General features: G+C 38.1%; 1 protein-coding gene across 21 annotated transcripts in view; it reads right to left on the bottom strand.

Annotated features, from left to right (window-relative positions):
- The window catches only part of wasf3b (WASP family member 3b), a 246,852-nt gene that overhangs the window by 170,372 nt on the left and 64,054 nt on the right, over positions 1–12,426 (bottom strand). Inside the window, exon 6 of one of the 21 annotated variants that reach the window (XM_069891487.1) lies at positions 9,822–9,988. The exons of the other annotated variants lie outside the window; for them this stretch is intronic. Within the exon in view, the coding sequence (XP_069747588.1) occupies positions 9,822–9,988 (167 nt within the window). The remainder of the gene's footprint in view (positions 1–9,821; positions 9,989–12,426) is intronic. 21 annotated transcript variants of the gene reach the window in all.

The raw sequence follows: 12,426 nt of genomic DNA, 5'->3' as shown, positions 1-12,426 counted from the left end.
ATATAATACGATCTTGGGAAGGCGATGGTCTTCCATTCTGGAGACGTGACCCATCCAGCGCAGCTGGATCTTCAGGAGCGTGGACTCGATGCTGTCGACCTCTGCCATCTCGAGTACCTCGACGTTAGGGGTGTGAGCGCTCCAATGGATGTTGAGGATGGAGCGGAGACAACGCTGGTGGAAGCGTTCTAGGAGCCGTAGGTGGTGCCGGTAGAGGACCCATGATTCGGAGCCGAACAGGAGTGTGGGTATGACAACGGCTCTGTATACGCTTATCTTTGTGAGGTTTTTCAGTTGGTTGTTTTTCCAGACTCTTTTGTGTAGTCTTCCAAAGGCGCTATTTGCCTTGGCGAGTCTGTTGTCTATCTCATTGTCGATCCTTGCATCTGATGAAATGGTGCAGCCGAGATAGGTAAACTGGTTGACCGTTTTGAGTTTTGTGTGCCCGATGGAGATGTGGGGGGGCTGGTAGTCATGGTGGGGAGCTGGCTGATGGAGGACCTCAGTTTTCTTCAGGCTGACTTCCAGGCCAAACATTATGGCAGTTTCCGCAAAGCAGGACGTCAAGCGCTGAAGAGCTGGCTCTGAATGGGCAACTAAAGCGGCATCATCTGCAAAGAGTAGTTCACGGACAAGTTTCTCTTGTGTCTTGGTGTGAGCTTGCAGGCGCCTCAGATTGAAGAGACTGCCATCCGTGCGGTACCGGATGTAAACAGCGTCTTCATTGTTGGGGTCTTTCATGGCTTGGTTCAGCATCATGCTGAAGAAGATTGAAAAGAGGGTTGGTGCGAGAACACAGCCTTGCTTCACGCCATTGTTAATGGAGAAGGGTTCAGAGAGCTCATTGCTGTATCTGACCCGACCTTGTTGGTTTTCGTGCAGTTGGATAATCATGTTGAGGAACTTTGGGGGACATCCGATGCGCTCTAGTATTTGCCAAAGCCCTTTCCTGCTCACGGTGTCGAAGGCTTTGGTGAGGTCAACAAAGGTGATGTAGAGTCCTTTGTTTTGTTCTCTACACTTTTCTTGGAGCTGTCTGAGGGCAAAGACCATGTCAGTGGTTCCTCTGTTAGCGCGAAAGCCGCACTGTGATTCTGGGAGAATATTCTCAGCGACACTAGGTATTATTCTATTTAGTAGAATCCTAGCGAAGATTTTGCCTGCAATGGAGAGCAACGTGATTCCCCTGTAGTTTGAGCAGTCTGATTTCTCGCCTTTGTTTTTGTACAGGGTGATGATGGTGGCATCACGAAGATCCTGAGGCAGTTTACCTTGGTCCCAACAAAGCTTGAAAAACTCATGCAGTTTGGCATGCAGAGTTTTGCCGCCAGCCTTCCAGACTTCTGGGGGGATTCCATCCATACCTGCTGCTTTGCCACTTTTCAGTTGTTCGATTGCCTTATATGTCTCATCCAGGGTGGGAACCTCATCCAGCTCTAGCCTTAGGGGCTGTTGAGGGAGCTGGAGCAGGGCGGAATCTTGGACTGAGCGGTTGGTACTGAAAAGAGATTGGAAGTGTTCTGACCATCGGTTGAGGATGGAGATCTTGTCGCTGAGGAGGACTTTGCCGTCTGAGCTGCGCAGCGGGCTTTGGACTTGGGGTGAGGGGCCGTACACAGCCTTTACTGGAGATGCTTTGAAGTACACCTGCTTATTTTAAGATTACAAATGGAACCTGGGACCGGATTGCTTATTGAGAAGATATTGTTAGAAGCAACAGAAATCGGCAACAAGCAAGGACAGATCCTCAAGTACCCTTCACCAAAGATGTGAAGGCTGAAAAAGCATTGCAGTAGAACAAAGGGCCTTGATTTTTTGTCAGCTAGTAGTGTGGACAACTCTATCAAAGGCAGCAGACATAAACAGATAAATTAAGTCTTTTATAAAGAATGAATGCGATAGAGAAGAAATCGTCAAGTCTTCTGATTCCCTTCAAGAGGTGAACAATCTCTGAAAGACTGGCATAGTTAATTTCAATTTAGTCACAAAAAGACAAAAAACACCAAAATGGAGAGAAGTGAATCAATGTGTGGATAAAGATTCAAAATTCTCCAAATTTTATCTTGCCCTTCACTGAAATAGTATTAAAATCCAAAGTTAGGAAGTTCAAAGTGAAAGGAGGATTAATGGAACAAGCAATAAAGGTCAGGATCATACCGAAAACAGAAAGGAGCTGCTTGTCAATGCAGTTATCTATCCCACATTCAGTTCATTAATACAGAGAAGACCGATAAGTGTCAGCTACAGTATACAGTGCCATCCATAATGTTTGGGACAAAGACACTTTTTTTTCATTCATGCTCCAGATTTTAAAATGTAATCAAACAATTCACAAGTAATTACAGCACTTTTTATACATCGTCCCCTCATTTCAGGGTACCATGTTTGGGACATTTGGCTTCACAGGTGTTATTGAATACTTAGGTTAGTTAAATTCAGCTTTGGAACCCCTAGCAATAGCACTTTGGGATTTCAGCGACAGTCAGGGAATTAATAGAGGAGATGGAATTCACAAAGTATCTTTATACAGATGATCTTTTTGTTTATATTTCAGATCCTGAGAAATCTATTCCTTCAATGTTGTCTTTGCTCTCCAAATTTGGTAGTTTCTCGGAATATAAATTGAATCTTTACAAGAGTGAATTATTCTCAATAAACATGTGTGTACCTGTTTATAATCACACACCTTTTAGTGTGGCTAAAGATCATTTTACCTATTTTGGGGTTAAAATTACCAAAACATTTAATGATCTATATAAATTTAACTTTCTTCCTTGACAGATTATGTGAAACAAACTCTTTCTAAGTGGTCTCCATTGGCTTTATCTTTAATAGGTTGTGAAGATAATTATCTTACCTAAATTTTTGTATTTATTTCAAGCAGACCCAGTTTTTATTCCAAAATCCTTTTTTGATATACTCCAATAAATTTGAATGCCCTATTGGGTAATTTGGAATTGAGTAGCCTCTTTATTGGGAGCAGCTCTTCCTTTTACACTTTCCAAGATTAGCAGACATACCTTCAACCCAATACTTAAACATACATTTGTAGCCGCGTGCTACTCGAAAGAAAGGCACATTCGTAAGTGCAGTCAGATTAAGCTTTGTGTTTTATTGGGGGCTCAGGCCCAACTTTTATACCTTTCCTGTTCCCGCTGTTTCCCCCTTTCTACTGACACAACGACCCCCATAACAAAGCAGGTTTCCCGTGCGTGGGTACCCTCTTGCACGACAATCCCTTCTTCCCCACGCACTGTCCATGTCTGTTGGCTATGCAGCGGGGCCATTTTGGGGTCACTGGCCCTAAATTGGTCCACCGGTTCACTTGCTAGGGACAGTGCCACTGCGTGGTCTGCTGGCTTTTAGGTGCGCTCGCCGCCTGGAACCCCGGTTTAATCGCTGCAACAGCAGGCCGCCACACATTATGGATTTGGTTTCAATTTCAGAATTTCTTTGACTTAAAATTTTTTATTTTATCTAGTACCATTTCTCTTAATTATTTTTTTCAATTGTCTATAATTAAATCAAGCCTTTTCTTTTTGGAAAATTAAAGGAAGTATTTTTTCAGATTTGTTTATAGATTGCAGTTTAATATCTTTTGAACAATTATCCAACAAATACACTATACCCGTCACATTTTTAAAAAAAAAGATACTTCCAAATTATAAATTTTCTGAATACTTTACTGCCTAACTTTCCAACATTATACCAACCGGATTTGACTGATACCTTTTTTAAAATTTGAACCTTCTTAAATAGGTAACATTCATAATAAGATAAGATTGCAGTCAAATTCTAATGACAAAATTAAAAGGACCTGGGAAGTGGAACTTCAGTTACATCTTCTAGCGGAATCATGGGAGAAGATTTCTGGATTAGTTAATACCTCTTCAATATATGCTCAACATTCATCAATTTGGTTTAAAATGTTATATCAGGCACATCAATTTGTCAAAAGTCTTTTTTGGAATTATACAATAGTTCCAGAAGTGGGACAAGTTCCTACTTCCACACATCGGGTTGTAGCCTTTTCTACATTGTTGGCTAGAAGAGCTTTTTGATTTAAATGAAAAGATTCTAATTCACCTACTTTGACTCAATGGTTCTCTTAAATTATGTCATGTTTAAGTTTAGAGAAAGTTAGGAGTCATACATTTGATACTTGTTAAATTTGAAGAGACTTGGTAACCTTTTATAAATTATCTCCGCACGACTTAGTTAGTATAATTATTTTCCCTTCTGGACTATTTAATTTTATTTTATTGTCTTTGTTGGTGAAGAGCAGACAATTAACTTTTTATTAATAAATTATCAGGATAGGTACTCAGTCTTTTTTTTTTAAGATTAGATGGGGTTTTATATAATAAAAATTTTTTTTTGAAGATTTCAGTTTGAGGAGATGAGAACATAATCGTTAATTGTGATGCAATGCAATATGATGTCATTATAGTGATTTTTTTTCTTGATTATGTACTCCTATTCTCATGTATTGTTTATCTATGATTAATAAAAAAATTGAAAAAGAAAGAATGGTCAGGTAAAATTGCTTTGTCGGTGCAGGTATAAGAGAGCTAGCCTTTCTTCTATGCTTTTGATCACCTTTGGAGTGTGTAGTTGCCATTTTTCTACACGAGGACCAGAGTTGTGCCAATGAAAGTCAAAGAAGCTATTATTAGGCTGTAAAACAAGAATAAAACAGGAAGCAACATCATCCAAACCTTATTACCAATATCAAAAGTTTTGAACATTATTAAGAAGAAAGAGCGAATTGGTGACTAGTATTCCGAGGAAGACCTCCACTGCCTATGACAGAACAATTCTCATTGGGAGAAATCCCCAAACACATGTCCAACAGATCAGAAACACTCTTCAGGAAGCAGCTGTGGATGTGTCAATAACTACTGTCTGCAGAAGACTTCATGAACAGAAATACAGAGGCTGCACTACAAAGTGAAAACTACCAGTTAGCTACAGAAAGGATGGGTAGATTACAGTTGGCCAAGTATTTAAAGAGCCTGAAGAACTCTGGAAAAATGGTCTTGTGATACAAACCGGGACCAATGCTTGAAGAGGGCGCACAAAATCAGTGAATCGGTGCGGACTTGAAAGGCCAACATGGCCTGTTTCCGCTCTGTAAATGGTTATATGGTTATAGACTGAGGAGACCAAGATTAACCTGTATCAGAGTGACGGCAAGAGCAAAATGTGGAGTCATAAAGGAACTACCCAAGATCCAAAGCATTCAACCTTTGCCATGGTTTGCACCTTGCAGTGTAGGGAACAAATGTTTGAAGAGCTAAATAATGTGTGGCAAGCAGCTAATGAAGAGGTGTTATTTATGCAAGAGAAAGTTAAAAGAAATGTCACAGGATGAATGCAAAAAAAATGCAGAATATATAAATTGTGAAGAAATTATTACTCTAATAATTGGGGAAGTTAGGTCACATAAATCGAGTTGTAGAATCCCGATTTGAATCACTAATCATAAAATAAAGAACATTTTCAATTGCAAAGATTATTTCTAAAGCTCTATAAGGTGAAGTAAATAATCCAAAGCATACATACTGAAGAGAGGAAACCAGAGAAGAAGGGAGTTGGAGGAATGGAATCTTTCAAAGGAAAACTGACTGAAAGGGAATACAATAACTGTATTGGAGCAGTTTGTACTCTTGGAACAGCTAACTTTGAAAATCCCAGAGAAGGGGGCGCCAGCCCGAGGAAGCAAGAGTAATTTTTGGCTAAGAAGGAAAAGGAATTAGGTATATATCTACTATTAAAATACCAAAGAGCATCAATTAGCACAAAAGGAGGAAACCACACAAATAAAGTTATTAACATAGCAAAATAAATTAGAGTGGCCTCAACATCAAAAGTGGGGATGTTCCCTATTTGGTACAAAGAAAGATTTTTTTAAAAATTATACATAAGGCATGGCAACAGGTCCACGAGCCTGTGCTACCCAAATATCCCAATTAACTCACAAACCTTAAACATTTTGAAGGGTTGGAAGAAACCGAAGCACCCGTAGGAAACACTTGTTGACATAGTGAGAACATAAACTCCTTACAGACAGCACTGGATTCCAAAGCAGGTCACTGGTGCTGTAATACCATCGCACTAACTGTTATGCTCACCATTCTGCTCACGATAGTTGTCATTTCTATGATGTTTCCATCCCTCTCCTCTGCATTGTAATGAAGATTTTTATTTATGTGTGTTGGACAACATCAATCCTGAATTTTTTTCCTTTCTTTTTTCTACATTTACATAGCTATATTATATCTTTTCTATTGACTATGATTATTTTGAGGGAGCGGGGTTAAGGAGGGAGGGGATTTGGGAGTATCTAACTTGATTTGTTTCGCAATTTGTGTTACTACATTAATTTAGATTACTGATGTATCGAGAAAATTTTAATAATATTCAAAAAGAGTTCAGTTAAAAGAATACAAAAGAAATAGGTAATTCAGTCATTCAAGCTTGTTCCACTGATCTAATTAATCATAACTGCCCCATATTAGATTCAATTTGTTATTTTTAAAAATTAATTATCGCTCAGCAGGGGAAATAGTTTGTAATTAGCATATTTTTCTCAATCCTTACTCTCCCTTTGTTTAGTACCTGCCATCTCCCAATTCCAACCTTCACCAATCACCCTCTCTGGTCCATCCAACCCCTCCCACCCTGTCCTCATTATACTGGCCATCTCTGCTCTCCAATCTCAATTTGATGAAAGCTTCTGACCAGAAATGCTGACAATTCTTTATCTCTCACTAATGATCCACTCCTCAACCCACCGAATTCCTCCAACAGATCGTTTATGGCCGAGTGTATAGTTATCTATTGAAATCCTTTATCATCTAAAGGATTTCAATTTTTTTTAAAATTTGCTACACAGAAGCCAATTGTGGCCACCCAATTAACCTACACTCCCGTTCATTTTGGAGGGTGTGAAGAAATTGGAGCACCTGGGGAAAATCCACCCAGATACGGGAAGAATTCACAAACTCCTGATAGTACCGGATTATAAACCAGATTGCTGGTGCTATAATACATCACGCTATCCGCTATTCTAACTGTGCTGCTCTTTGATCCTAAACTGTGCCACCCTACTTTAGGCCCTAATCCCTTAAATACTAAATTCAAATGCATACAAGCCATGTTTATGAGGCCTATATTCATAATTTGATGCTGCAGAACCCGATACAATTCTGAAAAATTTGTCTCTACAAGACCAAAGATTATCTGAACTGAACAAGGCATTCTAGATGGGGTACAAAATTAGTTACAGAAACTCAATTTACACCCAACACAAATTGGATTTGAAGTTCTTTGATCTCTTGCAATGATTTGGCCAATTACAATCAAATTGCACTTAAAAAAAAGTACAATTCTTTTTAACATTAAAATGCTGGAGAAATTCGGCAGGTCCTGCAGCTTCCATAAGAGATAAAGATACAGTATATAACCAATGTTCCTACCTTTCCAGCCAGTAACCAAATCTTGTAAGCCAATAACCAAATCTTGTAAGAATCTTACCTCTAGCTCCATGTGATTTTATTTTAAATATTAACAGAAATCAAGGACAAACTTTAGTTAAGTTTAGGACAGAGATTTTTTGAGATGCTTCTTGATAAAGTAGAGACCAGAAATCATGCTGTTCTTTGAAATAATGGAAAATTCCACACGTTGAAAAAGCAGGAGAGAATACAGTAAAAATAAAGGCTTAGTGCGCAGAATAAAGATCTTGCTAATTTCTGTCTCCATCACATAACATCACAAGCAAAAATAAGTGTACCATCTTCTAAAACAATCCCTCAGAATCAAGAATGATCTTTTATTCAGAATTTTTGAATTCGGAACAGTCTAATGAGGCCAATTTGGTAACCAATGGGATTGAATATGCCTGATACCTTGGGTGGGGCCAGGGCAACTCTCCTCCTACTGCTTATGCAGGGCTTCTGCAGTACCCAGGCATGGATATAATGATTTCAATACCATCAGAATGCAACTTCTTCACAAGGAAGAATCAGTGACTAGAGTGACGAGTTCGAGGCAATGTTACATTTCTTCGAGAAGGCTTTGAGCATATTCTTGAATCTTTTTCTTTAACTACTTGTAACATCATCCCAATTCAGGGGATGTTATTAGGCAAAAGGGGAACATAGCCTTCCTAATATAGCTGAAGGTAACTAGGGCCTTAATGCTGGGCATTGGACTGAAAAAAGGGTGCAAACATTCGTTCACATACCCTTGCAGTGAATTTGGGGTATTTACAGGAGGCGTTTGTCCAGAGCTTTGGCTAATTTAGGTCTCAGAAGCATATAGGTGGGCATGGATCAGTGATCTTCATAAATCATGAGTTTTATGCAAGGTCAATAAATCAAAGCCTGTGCTAGGACATTGAAATTGAGGGTAACTTTAATCATCAGGTGGCTCTTGAGAAATGGGAAGTGGCTCATATTTTCCTGGATATCACCACAATCTTTATTGTTAGAGGGTAGTATGGTGCAGGTTGCTCGGGATTTTGTCTTGCAATGATTTGAATTGCAAGCAAAGTCAATCCTCAAAAATGTTTGGAGAGGATAATCAAGGGTGCGCTAACTCAAATCTTTAGCTTGATTACTGAGGTTCTGGAGTGAAGCTGAACAATTTCCCATCAGTTCTGTACTCTCATTATTTCCAACAACCTGGTTCCAAAACATTGAAGCATGAAAACCAACATCAAAGCTTTCAAGGACAAAACAAAGTCAGCTCTTATCGGACTTGGCTTCACAGGCCACCCGTCACTCCTAGCTTCTAGGAACCATGAAGTTTACATGGCTAATGACCTGCCCTCAAGTCTGTCATAATTGGCAGTTACAAAATTAAAAAAGGTACATTTAGCAAGAAGGATGAGGACTCATTTGATGAGTATATTCAGGTGACTGAAGGTGCATGATGTTCTTAGATTGGAAGCTTCATCTTACTTCAAGGAAAGAAATGGCTCTACAGGCACCTGAAGGAAAACCAGTCATTAAAAAAAAACAAGAGACTCAGTAACTCTGACATACACAACATACTTCGATTCAGAGCTGTAAAAACAAAACAATTATGGCTCAAAAACCCAGACCCACCCCAATGACAGCCAAGGCAGGGTGTGCTCATCAAGATCAGAAATAGTCAACACACATTGGAAGGGAGTATTTCAGACCCTTTCAATTGTGAAGTCCTCGACTTCAGTGCCCTTGATTCCATCCCACTGCAATCTAAAAATTAAAAACATTGATATTTTCAAACAATTCTATGCATATTATTAGTATGGGTTTTCTAAGACCTGCAAATTAAGTATATTTTAATACAAATTAAAACTGCATTTGGCAGAGAAAGACTGATACTATTAAATATGTTTGAAACTTGCATTTTTTCTTTCCCTTATCAATAACACTGATTATCATTTAACACAAATTAAAATGGGACTTCCAAATATAAAATAATTTCTGATAAAACACCTGAATTGGCAATGCAGATAAATAGAATGGATGATTGATTGCCTGCACTTAAAATGTTACAGAGCACTTACAAAAAAAACTTTAGGAACAGAATTAAGAAAAAAAAGTTCATCATTATGAATTAGTTGAGCAGGGGGTTTATTAGATAGAGAGACCCAGAATATTAATAAATATTATTAACATGTAGAGGCATGATCTCAACAAGTTTCTGGTCTGAGCATTTAAAAGGGAAGTAGGATACTGCTGTTCTCATGCAACAAAACTACAAAAACGACCAGCAGCAAGATTGGTACCAAAGCAGTCAAGGCTTTGATAATAAAACTAACAAACCCTTTAGGCATTTTCTCCTCTTTCATGACCTCGGCCTGCTCCAGTTCCTTTTCGTCTGTCATGAACTCTTTGCCCATTTTCATTCTCTCCCATTCTTCTTTTCTTGTTCTGACTTTTCTCACATTAACTTGATGATTTCTGTTTGAATTCAATTTATGTTTCTCTCTCTGGAGGGAAAACCATACCAATATAGGAAATAAACAAACAACTAGAAGCAGCTACTTGAACCAAGTTCCAGAGGAAACCTCCGTTCAAATTAAGGTGCAAGTTAATTAAACAATAGTGAGTGCCAATCTCAGAACAGTCACAATACTGTTCAAAAGAATATTATTTTGAAAAAGATATTTAAATTCACATTTACAGTAATTATATGATCAACATTATGTTTAATAACAATGATTAACAAAATATTACTGTCATTACTTTTTGAATTGTCCTAATTAAATTACATAGCTGCAACCCATAATATTGTAGTGTGTTGAATGCCAATCCATCAAACCTATTTCATACTAAGAATCTAAAAGTTTAAAATTTAAAGCAACACTTAATTTCTAATATAGCATCTTGTAATTTTTGAAACTTTTTTTTAATGTAGTTCAGTTACAAGTGGAAATAGAAAATGCCTTCAAGTACTGAAAGAGTCCAATATGAAATAAGCTTCAAAACCAGTCTCCATCCAATGCTCAGTGGTAAAATTCAACTTTAATTTACAAAGATATCAAACAGGTTCATGGATGGCAGGGACTGTCAGAAATGTTCATCTGCATACGACACTGTAGAGGGAGATCTGCATCTGACTAAACTGGGGTGCTCAATGTTTGGTACATGAAAATTTAATTATTCCATTGCCAAATATAAACACCGTGGCTTCAATAAACACAAGAAAATAGTTTATTCTGCCACCAAAAAAGTAGACTAAAAAAATACCTTTGAATACAAACCAATGGCTTTGGTTTGGGTACAATTGTTTTGTGTTTTACTGAATATTTACCTCTAGGTACATTTAAAACAAAAACACAATATAGTTACGGGAACCCAATTTACACCCAGCACAAAGTGGATTTGAAATTATTTGATCTTTTGCAATGTTTGATTACAGCCACATTGTGCTGAAAAAAAAGTACAACCCTTTTTAACCTACTTCCCATAAAAATACAAAAATGCAGAAGGAACTCAGCAGGTCTCCCAGCTTCCATAGGAGGTAAAGATATATAACCAACGTTTCAGGCCTGAGCCCTTTGTAAAGGAATGTTCCTCCAGCATTTTTGATTTTTTTCCAACAATCAGTGCACCTGCAGGCTTTCATATATTCCCATGTTCCTTAGAAATCCACTGAATCATCCTTCCTTGGAAATACACCTCATTTCATTATGATACTACTGGGTTAAGAAAAAAGTGAATTAAAAGTAGGTAGGAGTATTGATGGGAGTAACAGCCAATAGTCCTTAAAATATGCCAGTCAGTTACGACCAAAATAATGCATTTCATATTTCAGTTAGGTTTTTGCCAGTTCTTAATTTTGTAGATCATCTTTCCACAACTTCCTGCAAGAAAGCATATGGAGAAGGAACAGGATTCTTACGAGTTACATATTAGCCATATGAGCTGCTTTAATTTTTTGCATGGTGAGGTACAAACCAAATGCATTTTGAAAAATAAACAGCTAACTTTTCACATGATCATTTAAACTATTGCTTCAGCAGGATCTTTTGCATAGTTGAATGAAATTAAGTATCTGTATCAACATTGAATAATATAGTTGTGGCACTCATCTACATTAAAAAGCTTCAACAATCTTTTTATTGGTAGAAATCTAAATTCAAAATTACTTAATAGTTGAGAGAAAATATACCTATAGATACCCTGGATAAGGCACTTGTTAATTTAGCGAATAATTAAACTAAAAGGTTCAGAAAGTTCACGTTTCATCCTCACATTGCGATTGATTAGCTGATCTCAGACAAAGCAACATCACTGGTAAGTGGAACCCCATTATAATGCAATAATTTGGGTCAAAAAATATATTGCATCACGAAAAAAGTGGGGTTGTGCTAAATCGGTGTTTCAATAAATCGTAGCTACAGTTGAAATTATAAACACAAATTAATTTTTAGTAAACCAACCGTCCCCGCTCCCAGCGGCAGCCTGAGGTCTCCATTCCTAGCAGCAACCCAAGGTCCCCAGTCGCTCTCCATGGCAGCACGACACCAGAGTCTAATGACTCATCGCATTATATCCGGATTTGCGGTAAATCAGGTAGCGTTAAATCAGGGTTCCACTGTATGTTGACAAAGAGGATGATTGTGGAGCAGGGACAATCATCCTCCACTACATATTAATAACTCAGTAGTGCAAAGAGTAGAGAGCACCATTCTTTGGAGACCACTGAAGAAGTGACCCATCCTAGACACAAAACATCTCCTCACTTATCAGGAAGCCACAACAGCAACTGCACTTCCTTACAAGACTGAGTCGGGCAAAGCTACCAACTACACTGGGGGTGACAGCACATTCACATATTTTTCTCTTTTTTTTAAACTGAATCATTAGGAGAGAAGTATGGAAGAAATTAACTAAACAATTGCTTCATAGGGAAGGGAGGAGT

Source organism: Narcine bancroftii, chromosome 7, assembly GCF_036971445.1.
Source record: "Narcine bancroftii isolate sNarBan1 chromosome 7, sNarBan1.hap1, whole genome shotgun sequence".
Taxonomy (NCBI): Eukaryota; Metazoa; Chordata; class Chondrichthyes; order Torpediniformes; family Narcinidae; genus Narcine; species Narcine bancroftii.
Note: the sequence above shows the minus strand (reverse complement) of the source record. Positions and strands in the feature narration are given on the sequence as shown.